Here is a 25332-nt window from a genome sequence, read left to right on the forward strand (position 1 = left end):
TTCAAGCCTCCATCAACCAAGGAGGGTCGCTGCGGAAACTTAGTACATACTTTTGGTACAGGGTTTCTGCTCGGCCGCGGCCCCTCGGCCACTGACCTCAGAGTGCGAGAGGGACTGGGGCAGGTGTTGGGGAGCGCATCAGCCCTCGCCCCAAAGAGCTTTTCCCCTTCAAGACCCTACAAACCTCACCGCCACCGGAGGAGCAAGAGCAGCTATTTAAATCCAAAACGCAACACTAGCGGTGTGTGTTGGTCTATTGACCTGCCCGTACGCCGGGGCCGCGGGGCTGGCGCGGTGTTAGTCTGGGTGACACCGAGGTGCACAAGGGGCCAGGGGGCACAACCCGGCGGAGAGCTACGGGCAGAGCGGCGCGGGGCGGGGCAGGAGCGGCCGCGGAGACCCTCATTAGGCCGCGCCCGCCGCCGCTCCGGGCCCCGCTCCTCCGCGGGGCTCCCGGCGAGGCGCCGCCGCCCCTCCCTCCGCAGCGGACGCGTTTCCTGAGGCGAGGCGCCCGTCACAGTGGAAGTGACGCGCGGGCCGGGTGACGCCGGCGCGAGGCGAGGTGATATAAAGGGTAGGCGGCGGCGGCCGGAAGCGAGCGGAGCGGAGCCGAGCGGCTGCGGCGGGGCGGGCTGCGCGCGGGGGGCGCCTGTGTCGGGCGCGGAGGGGAGCGGGGAGCGGGGAGGAGCAGGGCGGGTGCCCCGGCCCCTCCCGAGCCGGCCATGGATTTCCGCAATATTCTCGTGATGGCCTCGGAGCAGCAGGGGCTGAACTCGGTGCCGGTGAGCGCGGGGGTCGCCGGGGCTGCTGGCGGGGAGGGCGGGATACGTGAGGGCCGGGGGCACGGCGGCCGCTACAGCCTCTGGCGCGGCGGTGCCCCCGGCTGCCCGCGCTCTCGTGGCCCCGGGGGAGCGGGTGCCGGCGGGTCGGGGTCGTGCGGGGTGGGGCTGGTGGGCCCGGCCGCCCCGCGCTCCCCTCACCGGGCGCCGGCGGTCCCGCTTGGGCCGCTGCCCCGCGCCTCGGCCCCTGCCCCGGAGGCCGCCAGAGGAGGCCGGTGTACGGGCCCGGCTGGCTCTCGCGGAGCCTGCCCCGCCGGCCTGGGGCCGCGCCTTCCGCCTCGCCGGCGCGAGGTACTCGCTTTTGGGGGCCGGAGAGGCGCCGGCGTGCGGGGGGGGAAGGGGGGGGCCCTCCTGTCAGCAGGTCTCGGCACGCTTGGGGCTGGGAAGGGACAGCCGGGGTTTGCGCCTTCTAGTCGCCGAAAACTCCGAGATCCCGAGAGCGAAAACGGTGGTGCAGGGGTTGTGGTTAAAAGTTGGATAAGGCCTTTTGTTTGCTCTGAAAACAGAAGGCTGCCACGTCTCAAATGCAGATCGGAGACAAAGAATGTCAAGTTTGGGATGAATATGCTGTGTTATCCAATACCTTTGTATTCATTGCTAAGGAATAACAACTACGTGGGGGTGACTGGTGAAAGGCATTTGGTTTACTATGAATATTATTCTGAAGTCTGTATTTCAGCAGTTTGTATTTTAACTCAAGCTAAAAGTTTTATGTTGATTCAGCATGAAATAACTCACTTATTTGGCTGAATGAAGTCTGCTGGTAGGAAAGGCCTGTGGCCTGTCGGTGCATTCGTATACTGGGTTTCATTCCTTTGGCAGGACCCAAATTATAAGTCATGTTTGCTTGTTTGGATAAGAAAATATTTTTTCTTTGGTAGCCACGAGCTAGAGAAACACTTTTCCTGTCTGTTCTTTAACTGAGTGCCACAGTTCCGTGTGTCTATGATTAGCTTGCTTACACCAGTGTAAATAAGAGGGGTAGTTTTCCAACAGTTTATCCTAAAAAACAGAAAAAAGTGTACTCTTCTGTTCTGACACTGCAGAAATGGAGACTCTGTAGAATAGAGAGCATCTCAGTCTGTGTCACTCGTACAGCTTTGGTAATGTTCACTAATACTGTGGCCAGCCATATGGTAGATATGTGTAACTTAACAGATATTATCACGTTTTAAAAAAATCTTATAAAATGTACTTCTTAATATTTAGCTTGATTTAGTTTGTCTCTTGACTACATAGAAGTCTAGTTTGTAACACAAATATGAGAATATCAAATGTATAAATACTTTAAGATAACTAAATGTCTATTCATGACTCTTAGAACAACTTGTTCCACTAAATTGCCATTGGGCTGTTGTAGTTCTTACTCCAGATGTTTAAAACTTATCTTTACCTTCTTGGTTTGCTCTTGCAGCTTTAATGTAGTATACTGCTATTTTTTGTCACAAATAGTTACAAGCCATGACGATGAATTGATGAAATCTGCCATGTTCTCTGTTGCAGATGTGGTGGTGGAGGGAGGCAATCCTACTCGTTGCGCAGTGGATGACAGTTTTGTTACTCTTTTTAGAAAAGGCAGGATTAGGATTTGCCTACCTGATTAACTCTTGGAGCGCAATTCAATCCATAGCTGGAGCAGTTCAGTTCTAGAACATGCAGCTTTTAACTGTAAAGCTGGCCTTAGTCTCTGAGCAAAAGCGGAGCTACACTTGGCACCACCTGAGGTTATCTGCAGCTGTTAAGCTTCAAAAAGGGGCCTGATCAATGAACATCAAAGTAACTCCACTAGATTAAAGCTTGTACATAAAACCTGTGCATATAAGAATATAATTAAATGTTTTTTATTAAAAATGTCATACAGGCTAATAACAGAACTTACTGGTGTGTAAAGTGAACAGGTTCCCAGCAATGTCCGTTCCTGGGTTAATCTCCATCTCGCCAGAGTTTGTCTTTGAGAAGTTTAAAACAAAATTTACAGTGCACTAAACTAAACATTCCATGGTTCTTGTAATGAAAAATAATAACATGAACTAGAGTATATCTCTCAAAAGTATAAACTATAGAAAAACTCTAAGAAATAATATGGTCTTATATTGTGGAAGAGGGACCTGTCTAAAACAGGTATTGCATCATGTCCCTGTAAAAATGGATCTGTTTGTTCATCTCCCTGTGGAAATCCAGATTCAAAAGGAATATTGCTGGAATCAGCCTTTCAATGCCCTATTAATTGCACCAGGTTTTGTTTCTAAATAAAACAGCAGGTATATGAACTAGTGTAAAAGCTATTAATGATGTGTTGCTAATAATCTTCATAGCAGTTGCTGAAAAGAGCCCCATTTTTTCCTCACATAATGTTCCATGGGGACTCCTGTATTGTGTGTGTATATCTTGTTACATGTGTTCATGTTAGCAGCTCATTAGATTTCCAATATGGTCTTGCTTTGATTAGACACGATGCCAATTAGGAGATCTAGTGTTTATTTTAGTAAGATTTTAATACCGTTTATGTTGCTCTTCACTTCTTGGTGATACTGGTATATTCTGTTATGCTGTAAGTTTTATGTGACTTGATGGATGTGAGGAAGCACGTTGAGATGTTTGTATGGAAGATATTCTTAAAGCATGAACTTGTATTGCACTTTAAAGAAAAACACACACACACAAAACCCTCACTGGGCATAGTTGGAACCGTCGTTCTTTTATTTCACCTTCTTTCTATTGTCATTAATAATTTATTAGAAATGATCTCATGTAGCTCCCTGTTCCTTTTAACTGAGGTTAGATCTTTGGTGCACAGAAGTTGCAAAACGTCTGGTACGGAATAGCGTTCAACTAGGAACAGGTGACCCAAAACTGAACCAGCTTGACGTCCATGTCGGCACTTGCTGAAGTCTCATTTTAAGTCAGAGTGATACATAGTGAGTATGCATTGTTACAAAATACCCTTCAGTAGAGTTGACAGATACACCTAGCAACAGGAAACTAAGTATTCACAAAGTAAAAGAGTAGCAAAGTCCCAGAGTTTTAGAGAGCCCAGTGTGTTTCAGAGCCTGCCCATGACAATTGTCACCTGCAAGCTGTGTTTGCCCATAGGGAAGAGAAGCCCTGCAAGAGAAATACAGATAACAGCTGTGAAGTACTGGTTGCTGTTGTAGAATCAGACTCCTGTTTGATTGGTGTGCATATACTTATTTATTGTTAAAACTTGTCTCAAAACAGGACTTTGTATTTTATCAACATCCACACCGGGAGAACTGCAAGATATGTGATGTAGAAAGTTGGCAAGGGTGTTAGGAGGGCTTTTACTCGACAGAACTTGATAGTTAAGTTACAGGTGCTTGCAAATATTGACTAAAATGTGTAAAACCTTCAGCTTTTCCTATTCCTGGTGTGTCTGCATAAGTGGATGAAACAGGGACCACAATGCCACTACAGAAAGGAAACGATAAAGTGTTCTGTTTAATTTTGGGGGTTTTTTGTTTGTGTGTTTTTTGTGGTTTTTTTTTTAGCTGTGTGAAGCAACTTTTAAGCGAAGAAATTTCTGCGTTTTTTTCAGCTAATGGTTCAGCTTGGGTGTGGTGGCAGCAGTTGCAAAATCTTAAGAAAACTATTTTTGCATGTTTAGGATAAAAGGCGTGACCCTGTTGAATTGGGTTTGGGAGATAACAGTATGAGCTGATAGCTTGTCAGTAAAGCCTTTCTCTTGGTACGAGTTAGAACCTGCAGGAAATCGAACAATTTTAAGTGAGTGCTTGATAACTACCATTTGCTTTGTCATAACTGGATATTGAGAACAGTAGTTGAGAAAGCATTATGTGCACATGTTCTGAGAAAGCCTAACTGCAGAGCGAGCTGCTGATAAAAAACCCCAGCACGGTGTCTGCAAGAGCAGACAGTGAGAAGGCTGTAGCAGAGGCCCCATAGCTGTTAGCACAAATGACCACTTACAGTTTGGAAAGCTGCCTTCTGAGGAACTAGCATTAGGGCATTGTGAGAGAAGTGACACAAACAAGGATGTGTGTGTGGCTTAACTGGGTGAATGAACCATTCATGATGTTGTTAGCAAGTTATACCCTGAAAAGTATTTCAGGGGAGATGGAGAAGGCTGCATGTCTTGATGAATGGTAAGGAAGAACAGATAAAATGTTGTAACATCAGGCAGGGGCCACAACTTGCCAGCGAAAAACAAGCAAACGGAAACCCCCACCCTGTGGGAGCCTCTGCAAGTTGCCCATACTGGCTAGCACAAGTAGAATTGTCTTTACGTTGTGTGTGCAAGCCCATGGCAGATATTATTAGCTGCACAGATGCTCTGCCTGAGAATCAGATTTGGCAGAATTGATCACTCATATCTTGTGTTGTTACCTGTGTAAATATTGATTAATGTGAAAGGCAATACTACTTCTGTTGCTTGTGTCTGGGTCTAGGCCTTTTGGGGCTTTATTTGGATGCTGTGAAGTTTACAATTATTTTATAGAATCTGTTTTACAGTCCAAGACCTGGTACTTGAATGCTGACATCAAAAGAGCTGCAACTGTATCAGGATCATGTGCCATGTTTTAAAGAAAGTCAGTGATTTAAGTGCAAAGCCTTGGTTGCAGATTACATGGTTAAACTTGTGACCTGGAGCTTGCCTGTGGCTGACCACTAAACACAGGCATCTGCATTTCAGGGATGGATGTCTTGTGCATATGTGCACAAGCTGTATCTGATAGATATCTCTTGCAAGTCAGTATGCATGTGTGTGAATGTGTAGGCACATACAGCCTGGTGAGATTTTTAACTCCTTTACCATACTAATACCAATTTTTTTTTTTTAATTAATCTCTTTGTTTTAAAGAATACTTTTCTGCTTCTTTGTTACTCATGTAACTTTTTATGCTGTGTAGCCCGGTGGGGGTGGGGGGGAATAAATATTCATGTTTTAGGGGAAAAACAAATAAGATTTTGAACTGTAATGGACTTTCCACCATACTTTTATAATAAAAGTACCATTAGTCAGATTTGGGGAGAGCCAGATATTGGGTAGGTAGTTATGGCCAGATTTGCGGAGATGAAGGTAAAAAAATTAGAAACCTCAGGACAAATACTATTCACAGGTAGGAAAAGACTTGTTATTTCATGAGGGTACACAGTTGAAGAAAAGCATTTCCATGGCCTTTACTTTTTCCTTTGGGTAAAGCAGTGCCCACTTTGTGTATCTCAGCAGTATAGAGTTAGAGCTGTCACCAAGTGCTGCCCAGAGAAATAATCAGTGTTTACAACTCAAGCAGCGCAGTGTTCTGGGAACAGTTTGAGCTGCTCTCTCCTACAGGCTCAACTTTCCTCTTTCTCTGTTGGTTTAACCAACTTGGCAACAGCTATTAAAAGCCAGAACAGTGCAGCTGCTGCTTGGATCATAGTGATAGAGATTTACAAAATCAGTTCTCAAAGTGTGGTGAACTCTCTTGTGCAGAGGTGAAACTTGGTAAATGAGCTTGTCTGTAGCAGGTCTTTAATGTGGTGAGGCAACATGACAGGTTTAATGACTGCAGTGTACATGGATGGTGTATCTTTGTAATTTGGTTTCAGTAGTTTTGAAAATTACTAAAGGTGACTACAAATAGCTGGGATTGCAGCTGCTGTTCATGGAGCCAGTTTTGGCTGCAGCTTAGAAATGATCCTCTGAACCCTGCTTCTTAGTGCATGTACTAGATGATGTATGGGTTTGCATGTTAGTCATTGAAGTAATCCAATGATCTCTTCGTGTGCTGCCTTTTCAGTAAATCAAATTAGAATGAAGGATTCCATTGTGTGATACTGAAATCTATAGGGAGTTATGATACTAGCTTACCTGATTATTATTGCTTCTAAAACATTTGGAGGTAGGTATCTTTACCACCAGACAGTTTAATTTAATTTTTTAGTTAAGTTTCATAAGGCTACGTGAGAATATGAAGATGATATCCTGATTTGTGTGGCTTTATTAATGGTGTTGGTTTATTTGGGACCATATTTCACAGCTCTCATTTGGTGAGGCTCTGAACTTGCCATGTGGAAGATCTTGGTTTAGGTGATAATCTGTCTTACTACTGAAATAAGAAAAAAAGAAAAAAAAAAACCCAGACCCCAGAGTTGTGTTGGGTTTGTTGGGTGCTTTGGCTTTTTGTTTGTTTTGTTTTGGGGGGGGGGGGGGGGTGTTTTTTGGGGGGGGTTTTGTAGGGTTTTTTTTTGGGGTGGGTTTTTTTTTTTTTTAATGTACTCCTCTGCTTTCCATCTGCTTCTGGATTTAAGTGGCTTCAATTGTATTTACCTCTGCAAGTGTCTCTTTCTCACTGATTTTTCTTCTCTAGTCTGTTTGTGGGAAGACGTTCAAAAAAGTCTGTTTCTTTCCATGTTATCACTCCAATAATTGGAACACTTAAGAAAGGTAACATCTGAACAGGTGTAGCACACTAGTGCAGGTGTTTGTTATAGATCTCTATAAGAAAGGTGCTTGGACTCTTAACATTGATTAAAATAACATTTATTGGATATAACAAGAGAAGCAAAAAAGGGAGATAGCATAGATAACTTTATGTCTGCACTGGACAGGCATCTAGGCATGGCAAGCTGTGCAGATCCTGTCTGTGGTGAGGATTGCTAACATCTTCAGAGCTCTTATAGGATGTTCTTGGAAGTAAACAGCTCTATTGTTCCCTCTGCCAAGCAGAAGGGTGTTATATGAAAACATCCTGCTTCACTTTAAGATACAGACATAGAAACATAGAATAGTTTCGGTTGGAAGAGACCTTCAAAGATAATCTAGTCCAAGCTGCCTGCAATGAGCAGGGACATCTTCAACTAGAGCAGGTTGCTCAGAGCCCCATCCAGCCTGACCTTGAATGTTCCCACGGATGGCACATCTGCCACCTCTCTGGGCAACCTGTTCTGGTGTTGCCTCAGAGAGCACCTTTCTAAAACTTTTTCTTATATCTAGTCTGAATCTACCTTCTTTTAGTTTAAAGCCATTAGCCCTGTGCTATTGCTACAGACCCTACTAAAAAGTCTACCCCATCTTTCTTATAAATCCTTTTTGAGCATTGAAAGACAACAAGGCCTTCCGCCGGAGCCTCCTCTTTTCCAGGCAAATTACACCACATGCTGGCTTGATTGCCAGGTGCCAAATGGGGGCTGCGTATTCTGTCACCATTAGTCTGCTGAGTTCATCCAGTTGTCTCAAGTGATAAGTATAGTAGTGTGCATGCCTGCACCAATTCAGGTCAGCTGGTATGTGGATCACTTAACTCCTTAATGTACAGTAGTCTAAGATCACTGCAGCAACAACTAAAACTGGTATCACTGGGTTTAGATCCATCTACTAGTTATGTTGGTGGAATCAGTTCCCGTTTACTTTTGGAGTAATTAAATGGTTTGAGTCGATTTATTTATCCATTGAATAAGACAACCTGAAACTGAGTGTCCACAAATAAGGCTGAAAACCCTAATGGGCCTGGAAACCTGCAGCCTGGAATTGCACAGACTGTGGCAGCTTGGGCTTTAGTCTGCTTTTGTTTCCTGCTTGATCAGAGGCTAAGGCTGGACTGAAATATTTGTATTTCATTGCTGATACAGTTGTTGCATTCCTTCTCAGTCCAGTGCATTTCATTCGTTTCCCCTGGTTTCCCCACCTGCCTTCTGGTTTCCTGTTCATTCCTTCAAAAGCTGAGTGTGCTCTTGTTGCGGATGACTGGAATGCACCTCACTAGAGAGAAGCAGCAATATACTTTAGTGTGGTAAAGTAATAACTTGACAGAGCTCAATAAGTTCCATGGAATTTCACAAAGTTTAGCAGTGTTTGGCAAGGTTCAGTGAGTTTGATGGCAAGGTTCACCTTATTAATTACTGCATGGAAGAAACACTTGAAGGAAAATTTAGTTCAAGTTGGGTTAGAATGATTCACACAGACCAGAGACACAAAGAGTAAGGAGGACTCTCCCATTGAATTATAAGGTTCAGAGTGGACCCCCTTGCTTTCTGAACCACTTTTGGAGCCCAGCTGTGGCTGGTTCCAGTCTTAGTCTCAGATTCGGTCAATGGTTTAGGTCTAATGGAATTATCTATATAACATTTATAATAATATTGAATAGCTATGTGGATTAGTAATGTTTTATAATACTAATTCAACATGCTGTTAGGCACTGAGGATCTGTTGTGGGTAAGGGATCTCTCCACCTTGGGTAAGGAAGGATCTTTTAGTCTCGGGTAAGGGATCTCTAACCTTGAGAGGTGTCCATGCTCAAGGGGAGTCACCAGGCATGCAGTTCAGGGAGAGTTCAAATTGGGCCCATCCTAATGATAATATTTTTAGGGTGAAGTAAGTTGTTGGCTGCTAGTCAATAACATAGACAAGATGGATGTCTTCATTTTAGCTCTGGTATCTTGTTCTGTACTTTGGATGTCTTGCACTTTTGGGTTTCAAAACCACCTTTCAAAATATTTTTCAAGACACCTTCATGTCCTTGTATGAGAACCAGGGGCTTTCTAGCTCGCAAGTTCACCCTAAGGTTACGAGGCCTGTTGCTCCTTAGCCTGAACCAAAGTACAGCTGGGAGTCAAGTGTATCCATCACAACTCTGCTTCAGTGGGAATTCATGTGTGTTTATCCTGTTGGCCTGGGTTCAGAAAAATGACTGCTATAGCTGAACCCAGGACATCTGTACCACCCCTGCCTAAAGTCAACTATATGACTGTTATGCAGCTCATCAGTTTGAAAAACTTTAAGATTTTTACATTTCTGAATTTTTCTGACATATTTCTTTATTCTTTACAGAAAAGGTACAGTTTGGCTGTTGGTCCTCCCAAAAAGGTTCCAAAAGTCAAGGGTGTAGAGTCTGCAGCAGTGCAAGCATTCCTCAGACGGCAAGAAGAAGAAAAAAGAAAAAAAGGTAGCAGCTCCAAATATTTCCTATGGGAGACTTCCATTGCCTCTTTGAGACTCTGTCACCTTACTAAAAGCTCTAGCAAATACAGCTACATGTCTGTTTCTGGAATTTATGTACCTAACAGATGCTGAGGGAAAGCCAGGACTAAGTAAGGACTAGAAATTTTTTGCATGAGCTAAATATCAGCTACACTAGCATTTACTGTTGGAGATAGAGAAGTAGTTAAGGAGAAGAGGTGTTGCAAGAAATCATCTGGACTTTTGGTAACTTCACTTTGAAAAGATTTGTGTGTGGGAAAAAATGGTAAGAGTTCCTGTTATTGTGTCTTAATCTAGTGTATTGATACAGTCTGAATTTTACATTTTTATGGAAGCAGCTTTCTTTGGGCCACGATTTTTCCCCTGTATTATATTTCCTTTAAATAGTCTGTTAAATAAGCTAATACTGTGTTGCTTCTGATGTTAATGCTTTGTTAAAGGTAACCAAATCTGATGGGCTGGATGACCGAGGTGTTATTCCTCCTCTTCTGGTCCAGTAGTGAGCCTGCTCCTTATCCCTGTATCGTGGTCCAGCCAGAAGCAAGACCGAACATGAATTCCACATAGGCATGCATGCACACACACTCTGCACAGTCATGGCCCTTGACAACAGAATAACATAGGCAGGGGGGCGTACCTTTACAGGCACCCGAAGCATGAGCAGCCCAATCCATTTTCTAAGAATTGATGCTTTTCCTGAGTCTTTTCTGGTATCTGGCCCCCACTCCCTTGATCTCCCCAGTATCTGACATTCAAACCTCTCATCCTATTCACCAGCTAGTTCAGCCTGAATTTTATGTCAGCAGATCACACGCAGACTTGAGATAGAGAGTATAGCTATGAAGAAAATAGCTAAAAACAGTTCAGTAAAAATACAGGACAGACTGTGGAGATAGGGCACAGGGCTCTGACAGACAGATGTAGCCACCACCAGTTTGCTTATCTGTGGCTGGCTCGTCTCTCCCTTATATCCTTCTACGCACACTCAGTGTGTTTTCCAGTTCTTATCACCCCAATGCTCTTTGATTTCCTCTCTTTCCTCATCTTTCCATAAACATCTGGCAGTAAATTCTGTACCATCTCAAGGTTCTCTTACTCAGTCTCAGAACTCCTTCCATTACCCGGAAATTCCGTAAGTCCTGTACCTCCTCATGCAGTAGTTCTCCTTAGCTTGCATAGCTTTCTGGAGAGCTGCTTTGGTTAAATAACCTTAGTGGGTTTTGCAGTAGCAGTATTTGATTTAATTGTTCACCTTTGTTTGTAAGAATAGCTTGTTCAGATGGGTTAGCTATGGTCACATTTTTCTAATAGCTGTTAGCCAGATATCTAAATTACTGTCCTAAATGTCTAATCTGGAAGAAATTTAAATAGAAAGGAGTGCTTTTGCTTAACTTCCTCCTGGTTTTCTTTTACAGCACTGGAAGAAAGAAGAAAGAAAGAACAACTCTTGGCTAGACGCATTGAACTGAAACATGACAGAAAGGCAAGAGCTATGGCCTCACGGACAAAGGATAATTTTTATGGTTACAATGGCATTCCTGTTGAAGAGAAGCCTAAAAAGAGGAGGACTTGTGAGAATGTTGCTCAAGCCCCAGAGGCTGAGTATGCAACAGAAGAGGAAACTGAGCAACTTGAATATAGTCACACTGAATCAGAGCATGAGCAAGAAGAATATGAAGAGAAACCATCCAAAGCTGCAGTGAAACCAAAGGCACCTCCCAAAAGTGCACCAGCACCTCTGAACTTTGCTGAGCTCTTAAGGCTTGCTGAAAAAAAGCAGTATGAACCAGTGGAAATAAAACCAGTGAAAAAAGTAGAAGAGAGACCCAGAACAGCAGAAGAATTGAGAGAAAGGGAGTATTTGGGACGCAAAAACAAAAGAGTAGAGATGCACAGGAAAAGCGAGAAGGAGATTAAGAGTACAGGGATATCCACTTCTTCAAAAAAAGTGACTTCTCAGAAAGAATCTGTAAATGCAAAACTTAACAAAAGCTCAGTAGATAAACATTCCACACCAAAAAGCAGTCTGACATCTTCTACGAGTGGTACTCATAAGAAATCCAAAACACCAGCATTGACCGAAAAACACTCACGGTCATTATCTTCCTCCAGATTCGATCAAATGGGAAAAAACTCACAGAATGGCTCCTTAAAAAGCTCTTCTGGTAGCGGTCATGGTAAATTACCTGTCAATGGCATTGGAAAGTCTGGCTCAACTTCTCATGTGCCACCCTCAAAGGCAGCAGCCAATGGGGCTCAGAGGCCTCCGACTGCTAAAGAATCCAGCCTGAAAAAGTCTGCCCATATGAAATCAGGAAATGCTGCGGCCCTTCAGCATGGAATTAACTCCAATGCAAAGCGATCTGGCAGCAGCTTAGGGAAAGGAGGACCTGGGCATCCGGGTGGCGGTTCAAGTGCAGGACCCGGCCGATCAAGCAGCAGTTCTGGTGTGGGACCTGGAAGGCCGGGGAGTGGTTTAAGCCCAGGACCTGGGCGACTGGGCAGTGGCTCTGGCATGAAACCTGGAAAGTCAGCAGGCAGCTCAAGCACAGGACCTGGGCGACCAGGCAGCAGCTCAGGCACGGGACTTGGGCAACCAGGCAGCAGCTTGGGCGCTGGGCCAGAAAGGCCAGGCATCAGCACAAACACAGGACCTGGGCGACCAGGCAACAGCATGGGTACAGGACCTGGGCGACCAGGCAGCAGTCTGGGAACAGGACCAGGAAGGCCAGGCATCAGCCCAAGTACTGGACCTGGGCGACCAGGCGGCAGCATGGGTACAGGACCTGGGCGACCAGGCAGCAGTCTGGGTACAGGACCAGGAAGGCCAGGAGTCAGTCCAGGCATGGGAGCCAAGCGACCAGGCAGCAGTTTGGGAACAGGACCCGGAAGGCCAGGCATCAGCCCAAGTGCAGGACCTGGGCGACCAGGCAGTGGCTTGGGTTCCGCTGTAAAACCGAAGTGTACTGTTGTATCAGAAACTATTTCTTCTAAAAACTTAGGCATGAGACCTAGCAATGGACAGATAAATGGCGTGAGATCTTTCCAAGGGCATAGACCTGTGTTTCACCCACAAGGTATGAAATTTTAGAGCAAATTCTTTTTTTTTTTTTTTTTTTTTCTGTTATTTGGTTTATATTTTTAATGTATGTATTTATGTCACTGAGGGCCTTTGACAATTATAGATGCAATTAGGAAGTTTTGGACAAAACACCGTATTTAACAGTAGAATGCTTTTTTCTGCTTTGCAGCTTCTAGTTTGTTTTTACCAATGATCATGTTTCTTGAAATCCAGGGGTGTGAAGTATTACATGAAAGAAAACTGAGCAGCCTATGATGGATGTTGGTATATGAATGCTGTTAGAAGAAAAGAATTGAAGGATTCACTTCCTTCACTTCCTTGTTTAATTATGCTTAGTCTTTAAAAGTCTAGTGTCTTAAATGACAGGTGTTTAAAATGGTGCATAAAAACTAAAATCATGCAGCAAACCTGTGACTGAAATGTACGTGTGTTGGAAAATTGACCTTACCAGTAAGCAAACTGTTCTGGAAAGTTGTTTCTGAGCAGGAACAAGCAGCATGAACTCTAGCAAATAAGTGCCCAGAAAACCCTGAACAAGAACATAGACTTCTGCCTGGTAGTTTCCTCAGGATGGTGTCATTGGTGATACTAAGATGTAATCTTCTATAGCACAACTGAAGGGAAGTGTTTCCTGTTACTGTGTTTCTGAGAATTGCTGGTTAACTTGGGGCAAGAAGTTTTCCACCTTGAAGCCCAGAACTGTAAAATTGCTGTATCCAAGGCATAAGGAGAAGCACTGTCAAATTAAGGTTATATTAACGCTATTAATTAGTGATTTTTGTCACTTCTCTGTCATTTAGGTCTTGGGAGACCACCTATTAGTTACAAGAGACAAATAGATGATGACGATGATGATGATGATGAATATGATTCTGAAATGGATGATTTCATTGAAGATGAAGGGGAACCCCAAGAAGAAATATCAAAACATATTCGGGAAATATTTGGCTATGACCGGAAAAGGTAAGAAAATGTTAATTTTAAGATATTGCAGAACAAGCAACAGAACAACAGAAATTAATATAGTTCAACAAATACAAATGTTTTCGAAATAGAGGAAGTGCTGGTATCCAAAAATGGGTTTGCATCGCGGAAATTTAACAATCATTAGAGCTGCTTCTGTGCTGAAGGGACCTTGAACTTTCACACTGCTGCCACACTCAATAAAGTTTGATGCAATAGAACACAGTTGGAAAACAACGCAGCTTCTTCAATGTCTCACCTGTATAAATCATAGTAATTCTTTCCTGTTATTGGATGTTAAAATGGTTTCTATAGCAGTCTGCAGTATTTCAGAACTCATCAGATGTAGCTGCCTGAATATGAACTGCTAAATGCAATAGTGCTAGCTGCTCTGTAAGAGGATCTAACTTTGTATGACTAGGAACTGCTGGGAAATGAAGGCCGCTCTTTGGCTTATTTAAGTACTTCCCTCTTGTCTGACAAAATACAGGAAAGCAAGCATTTTGAAGACTTGTAATTTAGATTCTTTCAAAACTTTAAAATCTGTGTGTGGCAAGGTAATTCTTTCTAAGAAGTGATGCGAACTCATAACTGAATGGTACAGGATTGTGGTTTTTTACTGTGCTGAAAACTAATATTTGATTTCCAGATACAAAGATGAAAGTGATTATGCCTTACGTTATATGGAGAGCAGCTGGAGAGAGCAACAGAAAGAAGAAGCTAGGAGGTATGCAAGGATTTAAAACTGATAGAAAGTGAGAAATTTGTTTATTGCCTAAGTCATGGGGCTAAATTAGAATCGATGTTTGCCGCTTCTTGTGGTGGAGACAAATAAGCCTTAGCATTATTTGTAAGAGAGCTTTGGTAAAGCTGAAACTCAGCCAGCCTGTGGTGGGTACAGTAAATAAATCTTGTATGTTCATTCTCGTGCATCACAAACTTTGCTTATTAAGGACAAATAAACACACACACACCCCTCCTCACACAAAAATGCCAACTTATACCCAAAAATATTTTTAAAAATACTTCTGTTGAAATACAAAACCCATCAATTTGTCCCAAACTTTAAAGTATTCTGCTAGTTTGAGGACTGGAAGGAGGGGGTTTTCTGGGGGGCGTTATTTATATACATGTGTTTGTGTGTGTATATTTCTTTGTCTAAAGTACTCTGACAAACTTTTGTAGTCAATGATTTAAAATACAAATATATTTTCATTTGGTTTTGCCCTCTAGACCTATACAACTCTTGTTACTATAAAAGCTGTTGTTCATAAAGTGATTTACTTTTGATTTTTAATGGCTGATGGAACAAGCTTTGTGTGAGTTATAAAAGGTTTTTATAGACAGTGGAAAATATTGGAATATACTGAGTCAACAAATGGTTTTGTTCAACTGAAACTTCTATTTTCTTATTTAGAAGGTGTCTCGAGCATTGGAAACTTGCATCTTTTTAAAGTTATAGTCAGTGTCCTTATTTCTCCTTGTTCCTGGTGAATAGTTGCAGCTCATGCAAAGCTATAGTCTGTTAAATGGAGTAAGAGGAAACAACTGGAATATTAGAATGATATTGCTATTAACTGTAGTCTGTGAAGACCTGGAGTGAGATTTTGCAGAGTTGGATATCTATGCTTGCAGCATAAAGGAAGGGGAGATAAGAAACTTAAATAAAATTGAGTTTAACTACTTTTCCATGCTCAGCTACTTTTTAACTGAGAGTCTGGTTAAAAGCATCCTTGAAATGAGGAACTACTTCTAACCAAACAATCCCACCAAAATTGTAGTTGTTAAGTTCTAAGTTGAAATTAAAAGATGTTTCAAGCCAGTTTTATCACACAGACCCCTGATGTGTTCGTTTCTATTCTTACTTGGGATGACTGCAGTTTCCTGAATTCAGGATGACTTTGCTGTGCTTGTTTAGGCATAAAATCCATTTTTGAGCCTCTATTGGAGCAGTTTAGCTCAAAAGAGTTGAATCCTCATTGTCATTGGCTCAACCTTTTGCATTGAGGTGCATGCTATGCTGCCTTATGTTGCTTCATAATGAGCTAGGAATACACAAATGCACTTGGTAGGGCTGCAAAAGAGGCAGTAGCTGATCATGGAATGGTGACTTTGCCACACCCATTCCTAGTATCAAATCAACAAGACTATCCAGCCCTTTTTTGTTGAAGAAGAGAACAGTGATTGCAGATACTGTTCTCAGTATCACTTTCAACATTCTGACCTCTAGGAAGCTGAAGAAATTATGCAGGGGTGTAGCTAAACATGCTGTATTAGCGGAGTTTCTTTCGTGGGCCTATTCACAAGAGTCATGGCAGCTAGGTGGGGTGAGGATGGAGCAATGTTGTGCTTGTAGCTACCTCAATGGTGCCTCAAGCCAGGAAGCTGCAACAAAACCTTTTGCTTCGCTAGTGTTTGACATTATCTATTGTCTCCCTTGCCAGTGTAAAAGGTCTATTTAGGTGGCTCTCAGAAGCTAATGAGGGTCAGTCCTGCTACGACTTGTATGTAAGAGCTACATTGGCAGGAATTGATGGATGTGTTTCAGCAGCTTCTTTTCAGAAAAAAATTACTTTTCATATAAAAATCACTATTATACCATCTTTTTAAAAGTAACTTTTCCTGTGAAATATTTTATTCTAATTTAATATCTTGATTTCTTAAAGCTGTATTCTTGCTATAACTAAAAAAAAAAAACCCACCAACCTGATTTTTGAACTTACATAAAATTTTTGCTCAAATCAGATGTAATTTTAGGATTTTTTTTCTCGGGGGATGGGTAAAACTCAAGCTTCATGTTTCTTGAGTAGTGTAAAGGATTTAATTTTATTTGGCAGCTTGAGACTCGGTGTTCAGGAGGACTTAGAAGAATTGAGACGGGAAGAAGAAGAATTAAAACGCAAGAGACAGTCTAAGAAGATGAGGACACATTAACTGACTGATGGTGTTGACTTTGTCATGTTTCTGTTACCCTCTGCTTCCATACATCTCTTATTCTACTTCAGTTTCCATTTGCTTATTAGAGGCAAATAATATTTAAAGGGATAAAGTACTGAAAAGCAAGGCTTTAGTTTGACTTAAGTAAGATATTTATTTTTAATACTTGCCAGGGTTGTTTTTTTATGAAGAAATTAATGCACTAATGCATATTGAGTGGAATAAAATGAATAGATACTTCCATTGATTAAACCCGTTCAAGATGCCAGCAGAAATATTGACTAGCTATGCACTGACTCAGAACTGTTGGGCATACAGCGGTAAACCAATTTTACATTCATGTGAAAGAATAGCGTTCTTGTTCCCTAATATTTCTTGACACTTAGAGAAATTGCTTTATATCCTATTCTCTCTCCCAACTTGAGCCTCGAAGTATTAAGATGTTGTCATCTGTCCAGAAGCAGCTTGGGTGTAAATTCGGCCCTTGCCACAGATGTTTAAAGCAATAAAGTGCTGCATATATTCTGATTTGAGGACCCATAAAAATAATTTGAACCTCTTTACTTCTAAACAGAAAAGTGCATGTCATTTGCAAACTGTATTGTTACAGATACGGCCAAAAGATTACGTTGGGTTTTGCTGTGTCTGGAATTCCAATGCCAACCTAATTCAGGATGATAAACACACACCCTGAGAACAGGAATTTCTAATGCTTGTATGTAACATGTGCTTTTGGGCTTAAGCGTATGCTTGGAAGTTCTTTTCCTGCCCTGTAAATCTTCACATTTGTTTAACAGCTTCTGCTGCTTTTACAAACTGTGTTTGGTGCACATGTTTTTTCTTGCATTAAACATCCGATGTGTTAAATGATATAAAATGTGAAGCAGTCATTTATCTAATTAGGTTTACTATTTAGAAAGCACATCAGAATTAAGTTTTGTTAGAAAGTATTTGCAGCTCTTCAATATTAACAACTTCTTGTTGACTGGTTAATACTTATGATTAATTTCATCAAACCAAAAAGCTAAAATGTTCTGTATAGCAGGAGATCTAGTTCAGTTACTTACCTTAATGCCCATATTTGCACATTATTTCTAACTATGCACTTAAAGACTGCTTGTTTCAGTAACTGAATTTGTTTACAGTCAGCACAGGGCTCATGTAAGTCTACAGGAGTTGTACTGCAAGTCTGAAGCTCAAATCTGATGTTGCATCTACTTTTGATTTCCCCAGGTTGCCCTTCAAAGTTCAGCAGTACCACTACTCAGCTTTGCCTCAAGTTCCAGGACTCCATTGATAGTACCTCTGGCTTCAGCTGCTGAGGCTGTTATATTTTAATGCTAGATGTACTTGGAAAGGTACAAAAAGGGAGGAAGTAAAGGAGTAAAAATGAAAAATTATCCCATAGAAAAAGAATAAAGGAACCTTTCCTATCAGGGCTATTCTTGACAACGCTGATTTTAGGAAGCAGTTCAGATAGCAACCTGTAACAATCTTGGAAGCTGCTGAAGCTTAAACATCTGACTCTTAATGTAAGAAAAAACAGATTTGCCTTTTTAAGATGTTTTCTGTCAATGGTGTAGCATTTCACTGCCTCAGTAAAACACTGACATGAGTAAGCTATTGGCATAGATTCTATAAACTAATTCAGTATTATCTGACAGGGAGCCCAGACAAAGATACCATCATCCTTGCTCTCTATGTATTAACTTTCTATATTAATTAACAAAAAACGTTTATCAGTGTATGCACTTAAGACCATGCAAGATAGCATAACCTCTCTGCTTGTCTAGAAGTGTGTTGTATTCACTCTGCTTCATTGGGACCATCTGAAATTTTCTGTTGTAGTTCCTAGAATTATCCATTCAAGACCATGAACACCGGGACCATGATGAGGTTATTGGGTTTTTTCCTTTGTAATTCTTTTTAGCTGGAGAAAGGCTCTAGGTTTGCCAATGCTGACAGCTAGATCAGCTGTGAGCAGCTTCCTGCCTGGTTGGGAAAAAAGTCTCTTATGAAGCAAAAGAAATATATTCAAAATTGGTTCAGTTGGGAATTGAATCTGCATTTCAGATAAATATAGGTTAAATAAAACCCGGTTATTTCACCTTCCTGATTTTTTTAACCATGCAAGATCAGTTAAATTTCTTAATCTGTAAAGCACTTTGTCATTTGTCTTTTAGATGGTGACTGGAATGTACTCTGCTAGCCTCCCTAAGACACTGTTACAACTCTGTTTCTTCACACAGTCATCATTGCTTAAATTTTGTCTATTTCATGTGAAAAATTATTCAAGGACACAATTGTAATTTTACAGTCAAGAAGTACTTTCTCATAATTGGCATGGGATGCTAATGGTTTTCAAATTTTGTACAAATATTTGGGTTTTAATGTGTTTGCATTTGCTGCATATTTGTAAATCAGCTATGAAGGAACTAAAGTTTTGGGTTTTAATTCCCGACCTTGTATCCAAACACACATTTACTGTTTGCCAGGTTAATAGTATTAACCTAACGAGAGTACTTCAGTACTTGTCCAAAGTGCATCTGAATTTGAAGTTAAGAAAAACTGGAAGAATGCTTATATTGGTTTACAAGGATCTGATGTTCAGCTAATGATTTAATTGTATTTAATGAGATTCTGGTTTGGTTTTTAGATTCTTAATTCACTGTTTGACAATGTGCCTTTTTTACTAAATTGCATCAAAAAAAAAAAAAGAATGTAGTAGTATAAAAAGGTTGGTTGGTTTCTGCTATCTCAGATTCTATATCCTTAAACTTGATAGTATGAAATTACATACTTTTCATAAAACCCTTCCAGGTCTGGATTTGATTGCACAATTACAGTAGCTACTTCCTTACTGCTAATGCTAAATCAAATGAAGGGCACTTTCTATTGATGACTACTTTTTGAAAATGTCTTGTATTTACACTTGAGCTGTATTTCACTTTACAGCGACGTCTTTTGGAGGCCAGGGTTTTGCATATCACAGGAAGCCTTAGTGTGCAACTCTGTGCTGTGCTTTAAAATAAAAATCTTTCAAGAAGTATATGAGATCTCTATGGAAATCTGGATTTATTTTTGTGTAAAGCCCAAAATATTGTCCAGGAAAACAAATTTTCTATTATTTTTGCATTTTGTAACATAATCTAGTAGCTAATGCATATTTCTAGATAGAGCATATTTCTGGAGACCAAAACATGTCAGAAAGAAAATAAATATATGGAGAGACTGGTGTTTAAATTGTGATGAATGTACTTCTATTTATTTTGGTGAGTGGGTGTGATGCAATATAAAAGTGTTAGTGTGTAAATAAGGGTGCTTCTAGTTTTAGCCAATGATATTTTTTTTCCTTTGGGGATATCATTTGTGCACAATGTCTTTTTACACAATGTGACAAATCAGGTTAAAAAAACTCTACATGGCTTAACTGTTTTCTGGTGCTGTCAAGAAAGTGTACACTTTTGCACACACCAAATGCATATAAGTTTTGCAGAGTATGTATACAATAAATCACAGGCATTAAACATTTTACTGCTATTTCTCATTGGTTTACTTTACGGAAGAGTTTTCAGAATTCTTCTCTGCTGGTTTCCTCTGAGCTGTCACATACAACAGCGTTAGGCTGAATGTTCTCCAAGAATTGTTCTCTTGTTCTCACGCAGCCAGCAAGAATGTATGAAAAATTAATGGAGTCACTTAAGCATTCAGGAAAGACCTGAAAGTCATCGACATCTCCTGCAGATCAGGCTTGTGACACAATATATATTTGGAGGTATATACAAGTGTACCAGTTGCCTTTAAATCTCTTCCATTGGGGGTGGGGGTGGGGGTGGTGTTTCATCCTGTGGTTTCACAAGCAGTGTCTTTCTCAGATTCTCTTATTCCCATGGAACAGTTTACTGCTTCAATGGATGGAGGTACATACCACTGACTGTTCTGATCAGCTAGTGCTGTGACCCACTTCCAAACAGATAAATTAATGCACATCAAAGAGAGCCCATCTGCTGTTCCTTTGAAATGGCAGCATTTGCACACTCTTATGATTTAAAAAAATACTACTTTTAAATCATATTGCAAATTAGCATTCAGTCAGTGTCCTATGAATGCCTTGTTTTGAAGGCATGAAGTCTAACCTTGTTTGGAAATACCTGGTATGGATTTACCTTGATTTTTTTAATGTATCTTTAATAGCTGTAGCCAGTCATTATCACTCATTATTTCAAAGCAAATACATTCTGTTCAGGTAAAGGGTGATTCTACACTGTTATTTTAATCCAGCCATTAAAGCTGTGCTTCTCTTGGAAGCAATAAATTTATTTTACTCAGATTGGGGAGGGACGAGGGGGGGAATACAGGTTTCCTTTGTTTGAGGGCAACTTTTAGTTGTAATTTATTTGAAATCACATTTTTAGTTCCACAGGACAGAACTGCAGTTTAGCCATCCCATAGACTGCCTTTTCTTACCACTTGAAAAGAATATGGAAATGTTTTATTTTTCCATGTGCCTATGGATCCAAAAAGCCTGTGATATACCATGCTTCACATACTTGTGGGATGAAATCAAAGACAGAAGAAGTTCCTGAAGTAATACAACATGTCACCAGTTTAGGCTGAACTTCTCTGTCCACAATGGATGAATGGTTTTGTTTTCCCAAATCATGTTTAATTTGCTTTGGGGACCTTCATGGGAGTCTTGGTTTCTACCTATATCCTTTTCCCTGGCAAAATCATAAATTTGTTTTTTTGTATGCTGGGTGCAACTTCTGCCCAGTTTCTCAACATTCCTCAGCTGAGGAAAGGCAAGTATCCGATGCCATCTCCTCTCATACTACCTGTTGGAAAGTTGATATCAATTGACAATTTAAAGAGAATTGAAAGTTTCCATGTTTTGGGGTTTTTTTCCTTGTTAAAGGAAGGGGCTTGACTCTTGACTTGAAAAACACTTGTGTAGTGTTCCAGGTTTTATAGTGCACTCAGAATAACTATGAGAGCATACTTGTGCACACACTGAGTGTAAAAGGATTTTTTTGAATGCCTTACATGCGCTTCTCAATTTATTTAACCTCTTTTGTGGGCTCCGTCATGAGAGGTAAGAAGCTTCCTTGAATGATACAACTAAGGATATATGATGTTTGATACGGGTTTGTCCTCATCTCCCTATCACAATAATTCTCCTCCTTGCCAGCTTCTTCTAGCTGTTGTGTTACAAGAATGCTCTGTGGTCCCTCAATACATGGCATTCTGAATCCTAGCACTTCCAGTATGCCATGAGGCATGTCCAGGCAAAGAAGTGCTGCACATGTTAGAGCGCTGCATCTGTCAATTGGCCTGCTGCTCTGCAATTGATAAAGGACTCTGCTTATCATTGCTTTTGCACAGGATGGGCACTAATGTGAGTCAATCTACTTCACCTGGCTCTTGATTTCCAAGGAATGTGCAAGAAGTCCATTTTTGAGATCTCTGCAATGGTGTCAAATGTGACTATAACTGGTGGGTGGATGGGCAGCCCACTCATGTAAGGTGACTTCAGAGTTCATGCAGAGTGATGTGCTGTTGTTAGCAACCCTCTTCCCCCAGCCAAAATGAGTGAACCAGCAAAGCCTTTATTAACCTGGCTTCTGTCTGCTAGCTGTGCATACAAAGGCAACGCAGTGATGGCAGCGTGTAGTCTGTGATCTGGCCCAGGGCTATGGGGAGCCTTGTTTGTGAGCAGTGTGAGTTGATTTTTCCTGCAGGATTCAGCGTCTCTATTTTGTGGAAGAGTGTTTGCTGCTGTATGCAGTTGGCAATGAGGTCTGATGTACATCAAAACTGCTGGTTTATATCCAGCCTTGGCTGGGCGGTGCTTTTGAACTGATAGTTATGATGTATAAAACGGTCACAGTGTAGTTCACACAGACAGGTGACTTAATGGTTGTTCAGAACAAAGGCGAACACTGAGATAAATAATGCTCTTGTGATATTTCCTGACCTGAAGCCAGTTTGGGTTTTGTGAGGAAACTGGCTCCTGCCATTTGTGTTGCAGTTAGTCTTCATTTATTCCTCAAACTTCAGTTTCTGTGACAATCACTCAAGCATATGTCAGAATTGCAAATTTTGCCCACACATTTAGTATTTGTATGTTCAACTTGTAATTCCCATTCCATTACTTGCTACTTAATTTGGACAACTTATAATATTGCATGATTTTCTCCACTGGAGAAAATTCTTTGAAATGCTTCCTAAATCATAGTTTCAGGCTATTGAGGACCTTTTCCCTTGGCTTTGCTCTAAGCTCACATACCTACAGATACAGGATGCCCACAGTAAGCAGAAGAATGAGACTAGTATTTAGAGTAGTATGGGAGTTTAAGACAGTGAAAATTATGCTGTTTTGTGTTGGACTGAATAAAACTCAAGAGCTACACTGTAGAACTTGCTCCATGTTCCATGAGATGGTCATTTTATTTTGCCTTCTCCCTTAACACCTGAGAAACTGCAGCCTATTTTTTCTGTATAATTAAGCTATCTTTTCTACCATGTCTCAAAGAAAACATCTCACTAAGAGGACCAATACTCCTGGCATAATGCTATGTTTTTCAATATATAGGGTGAGCTTTTATGGAGAAAGGAGTTATAATAAAATAAGAGTACAATGTATTGCTTGACAAATGCCCACTTGAGGAATTTTCTATAGCTTGTTTGGTAAGAATATATACAAAATGCTATGGCCTCATTTGGAAGAACACAGCATTACCAGTTGAACTGGCTTTACCAGTTTGTATTGAAAGTGTTGATAGGCATTCAAAAGCTTTTCTAGAGCAGAGACAGTGTTTGATAGTATATAACTTGATCCTGTGTGATGGATGGACTCTCAACTCCCTTAAACAAACCCAGCAGCAGTTTGGTGCAGGCTCCAAAGGAGGTAAAGGCCTGAACCCATAGCTGAGCCAAGAACTCCTCCAGGAAGCTCACAAAGGGGCAGAGTGACCCAGTGAGCATCATTGTGATGTGTACAAGCTTGGAACACTGATCATGCAATTAACACAAGAATAGCAGGTGGTTTTTCCAAGACTCGTTTATCAAGGAACAAAGAAAGCTGTGGCTACAGGGAGTCTCATGCATACCTTTCCCATTGTATACAATTTGACTACAAGCCAACCACTTTATCCCACTGCATGGCAGCCTTCTTGGAGGTCTCCCTGTGCTAGGCAGCATGGCTGTGTGGTGGTGATCTCTCCTTGAGCTCAAGGTTGCAGATTTCTTCCCTGAGACTGGAAGATCTTCCCTACCCAAGGCAGAGACCCCCTACTTGCTAACAGGTCCTCATTAAGCTGCTGACAGCATGCTAAATTAATGCTGATTAAATCCATGTGGTTAATTCCTTTAGACATAAACTGTTGTCCAAGTCTGAGACGAAGATTAGACCTAGCTGCATCTAAGCTCCATCAGTTCAGAAAGCAGGGGCATCTACTCTGAACCTCGTGACTCAACAGAAGAGTCTTCCTTATCCTTTTGTTTCTTTGGTCTCTGTGTAAATCATTCTAAATTCATTCTAATTTGACTCTGTTAAGTCTCACTTTTAAAAAATTCATATTAAAACCGCTTTTACTGATACCTTTGACAGTGATTCTTCAGGTAACCTAAACCACTCATTCTGCAAGAAACCGGCAAAGTCGTCAGGATCCTAAATCAGGATTCACAACATCCTGAAAGCTAAGTTTCGTATTTTTACCACTAGAAATTATATAAGCTCAGAATTCACACCGAACCAAAGATATGTTAGTCAGCACCCTGACCAACAGACAAACAAATAGAACAAAAGAACGAACTTTTTTGTCACAGATTAAAATTTAGTATGTCCAGTAAAGGACATCTCATTACTGCCTTGTTTGGCGTAGATGGTGTAAGGTGTGTTTATCTTTAAGACTGTATTTACCAGAACACCCTCGCTGCTCATAGAGCTATTGGTATCTCTATCTGGCCATGTTCAACTTCAGCACTACCCTGAGTGCTTCTGGCTTGCCTTGTACTATTTTGGCTGATTGAAGTGAATGAGTAAACATACACAGATGAAGTAAACAACTGGCAGAAAATATCTTCAGAATTAACAATTGTACTGCTGGCTTCCTCCTTGATTAGTGCCTGGGAGGTGCTGGGCAAGGGAATTAGAGAGATAGCTTTAGAAACAGAAATATAAAAGCGAACTTTAGTAACAAAAGCTAAAGATCAAGCGGTGAGGAGGAGAGGAACTACTAGAGGACCAGTACAGGGTGGTACATGGCACAGGAAGGCTGTGTTCTGTGTGGGCAGAATGTTAACCTGATAGCAAGATATTCAATTCCCTAGAGATTAGTTGGCATTAAAATCTGTTAATTTAATATGGAATTATTCATTGCAAATTACATTTAGAGCAGATTTTAAGCCAGAGGGCACAGGCACAGAAGAGTTTGAACAGTGAGTACTGAGAAATGTGGATCTGTAGTTTGTGTGCTCAGTTAAGGGTGACCTCTCAGCCTTGCGCAGAAATGGTATTACCACTCTCATTCTTGAGATGATAGTGGTATAAGACTACCAAGAGTATGTTG

General features: G+C 41.2%; 1 protein-coding gene across 5 annotated transcripts; it reads left to right on the plus strand.

Annotated features, from left to right (window-relative positions):
- Window positions 1–475: 475 nt before the first annotated feature.
- Window positions 476–20293, plus strand: SPTY2D1 (SPT2 chromatin protein domain containing 1). 5 transcript variants are annotated; one of them, XM_030483414.1, is made up of 7 exons: window positions 1088–1671; window positions 2343–2414; window positions 9631–9745; window positions 11196–12857; window positions 13663–13825; window positions 14475–14552; window positions 16663–20293. In XM_030483414.1, exons 2-7 carry the CDS (start codon window positions 2343–2345, stop codon window positions 16757–16759), a joined length of 2187 nt encoding a protein of 728 aa, XP_030339274.1. In that variant the 5' UTR covers window positions 1088–1671; the 3' UTR covers window positions 16760–20293. The 5 variants fall into 5 exon arrangements, with proteins under 5 accessions (XP_030339278.1, XP_030339275.1, XP_030339274.1 ...); XM_030483417.2 differs by lacking the exon at window positions 1088–1671 and having other exon boundaries at window positions 1990–2414; window positions 11196–12545; window positions 12579–12857; XM_030483418.1 differs by lacking the exons at window positions 1088–1671; window positions 2343–2414 and adding an exon at window positions 476–574.
- Window positions 20294–25332: the final 5039 nt, after the last annotated feature.

The sequence above is a fragment of the Strigops habroptila genome, chromosome 4 (genome assembly GCF_004027225.2).
Source record: "Strigops habroptila isolate Jane chromosome 4, bStrHab1.2.pri, whole genome shotgun sequence".
Lineage (NCBI taxonomy): Eukaryota > Metazoa > Chordata > Aves > Psittaciformes > Psittacidae > Strigops > Strigops habroptila.

Excerpts from the sequence above, each read along its gene's own strand:
- SPTY2D1 (XM_030483414.1), top strand. The coding sequence starts at position 2,343 with ATGTGGTGGTGGAGGGAGGCAATCCTACTCGTTGCGCAGTGGATGACA. Across the intron at positions 12,858-13,662 it reads ACCTGTGTTTCACCCACAAG|GTCTTGGGAGACCACCTATT; the intron begins GTATGAAATTTT and ends TCTGTCATTTAG. Across the intron at positions 14,553-16,662 it reads CAGAAAGAAGAAGCTAGGAG|CTTGAGACTCGGTGTTCAGG; the intron begins GTATGCAAGGAT and ends TTTATTTGGCAG.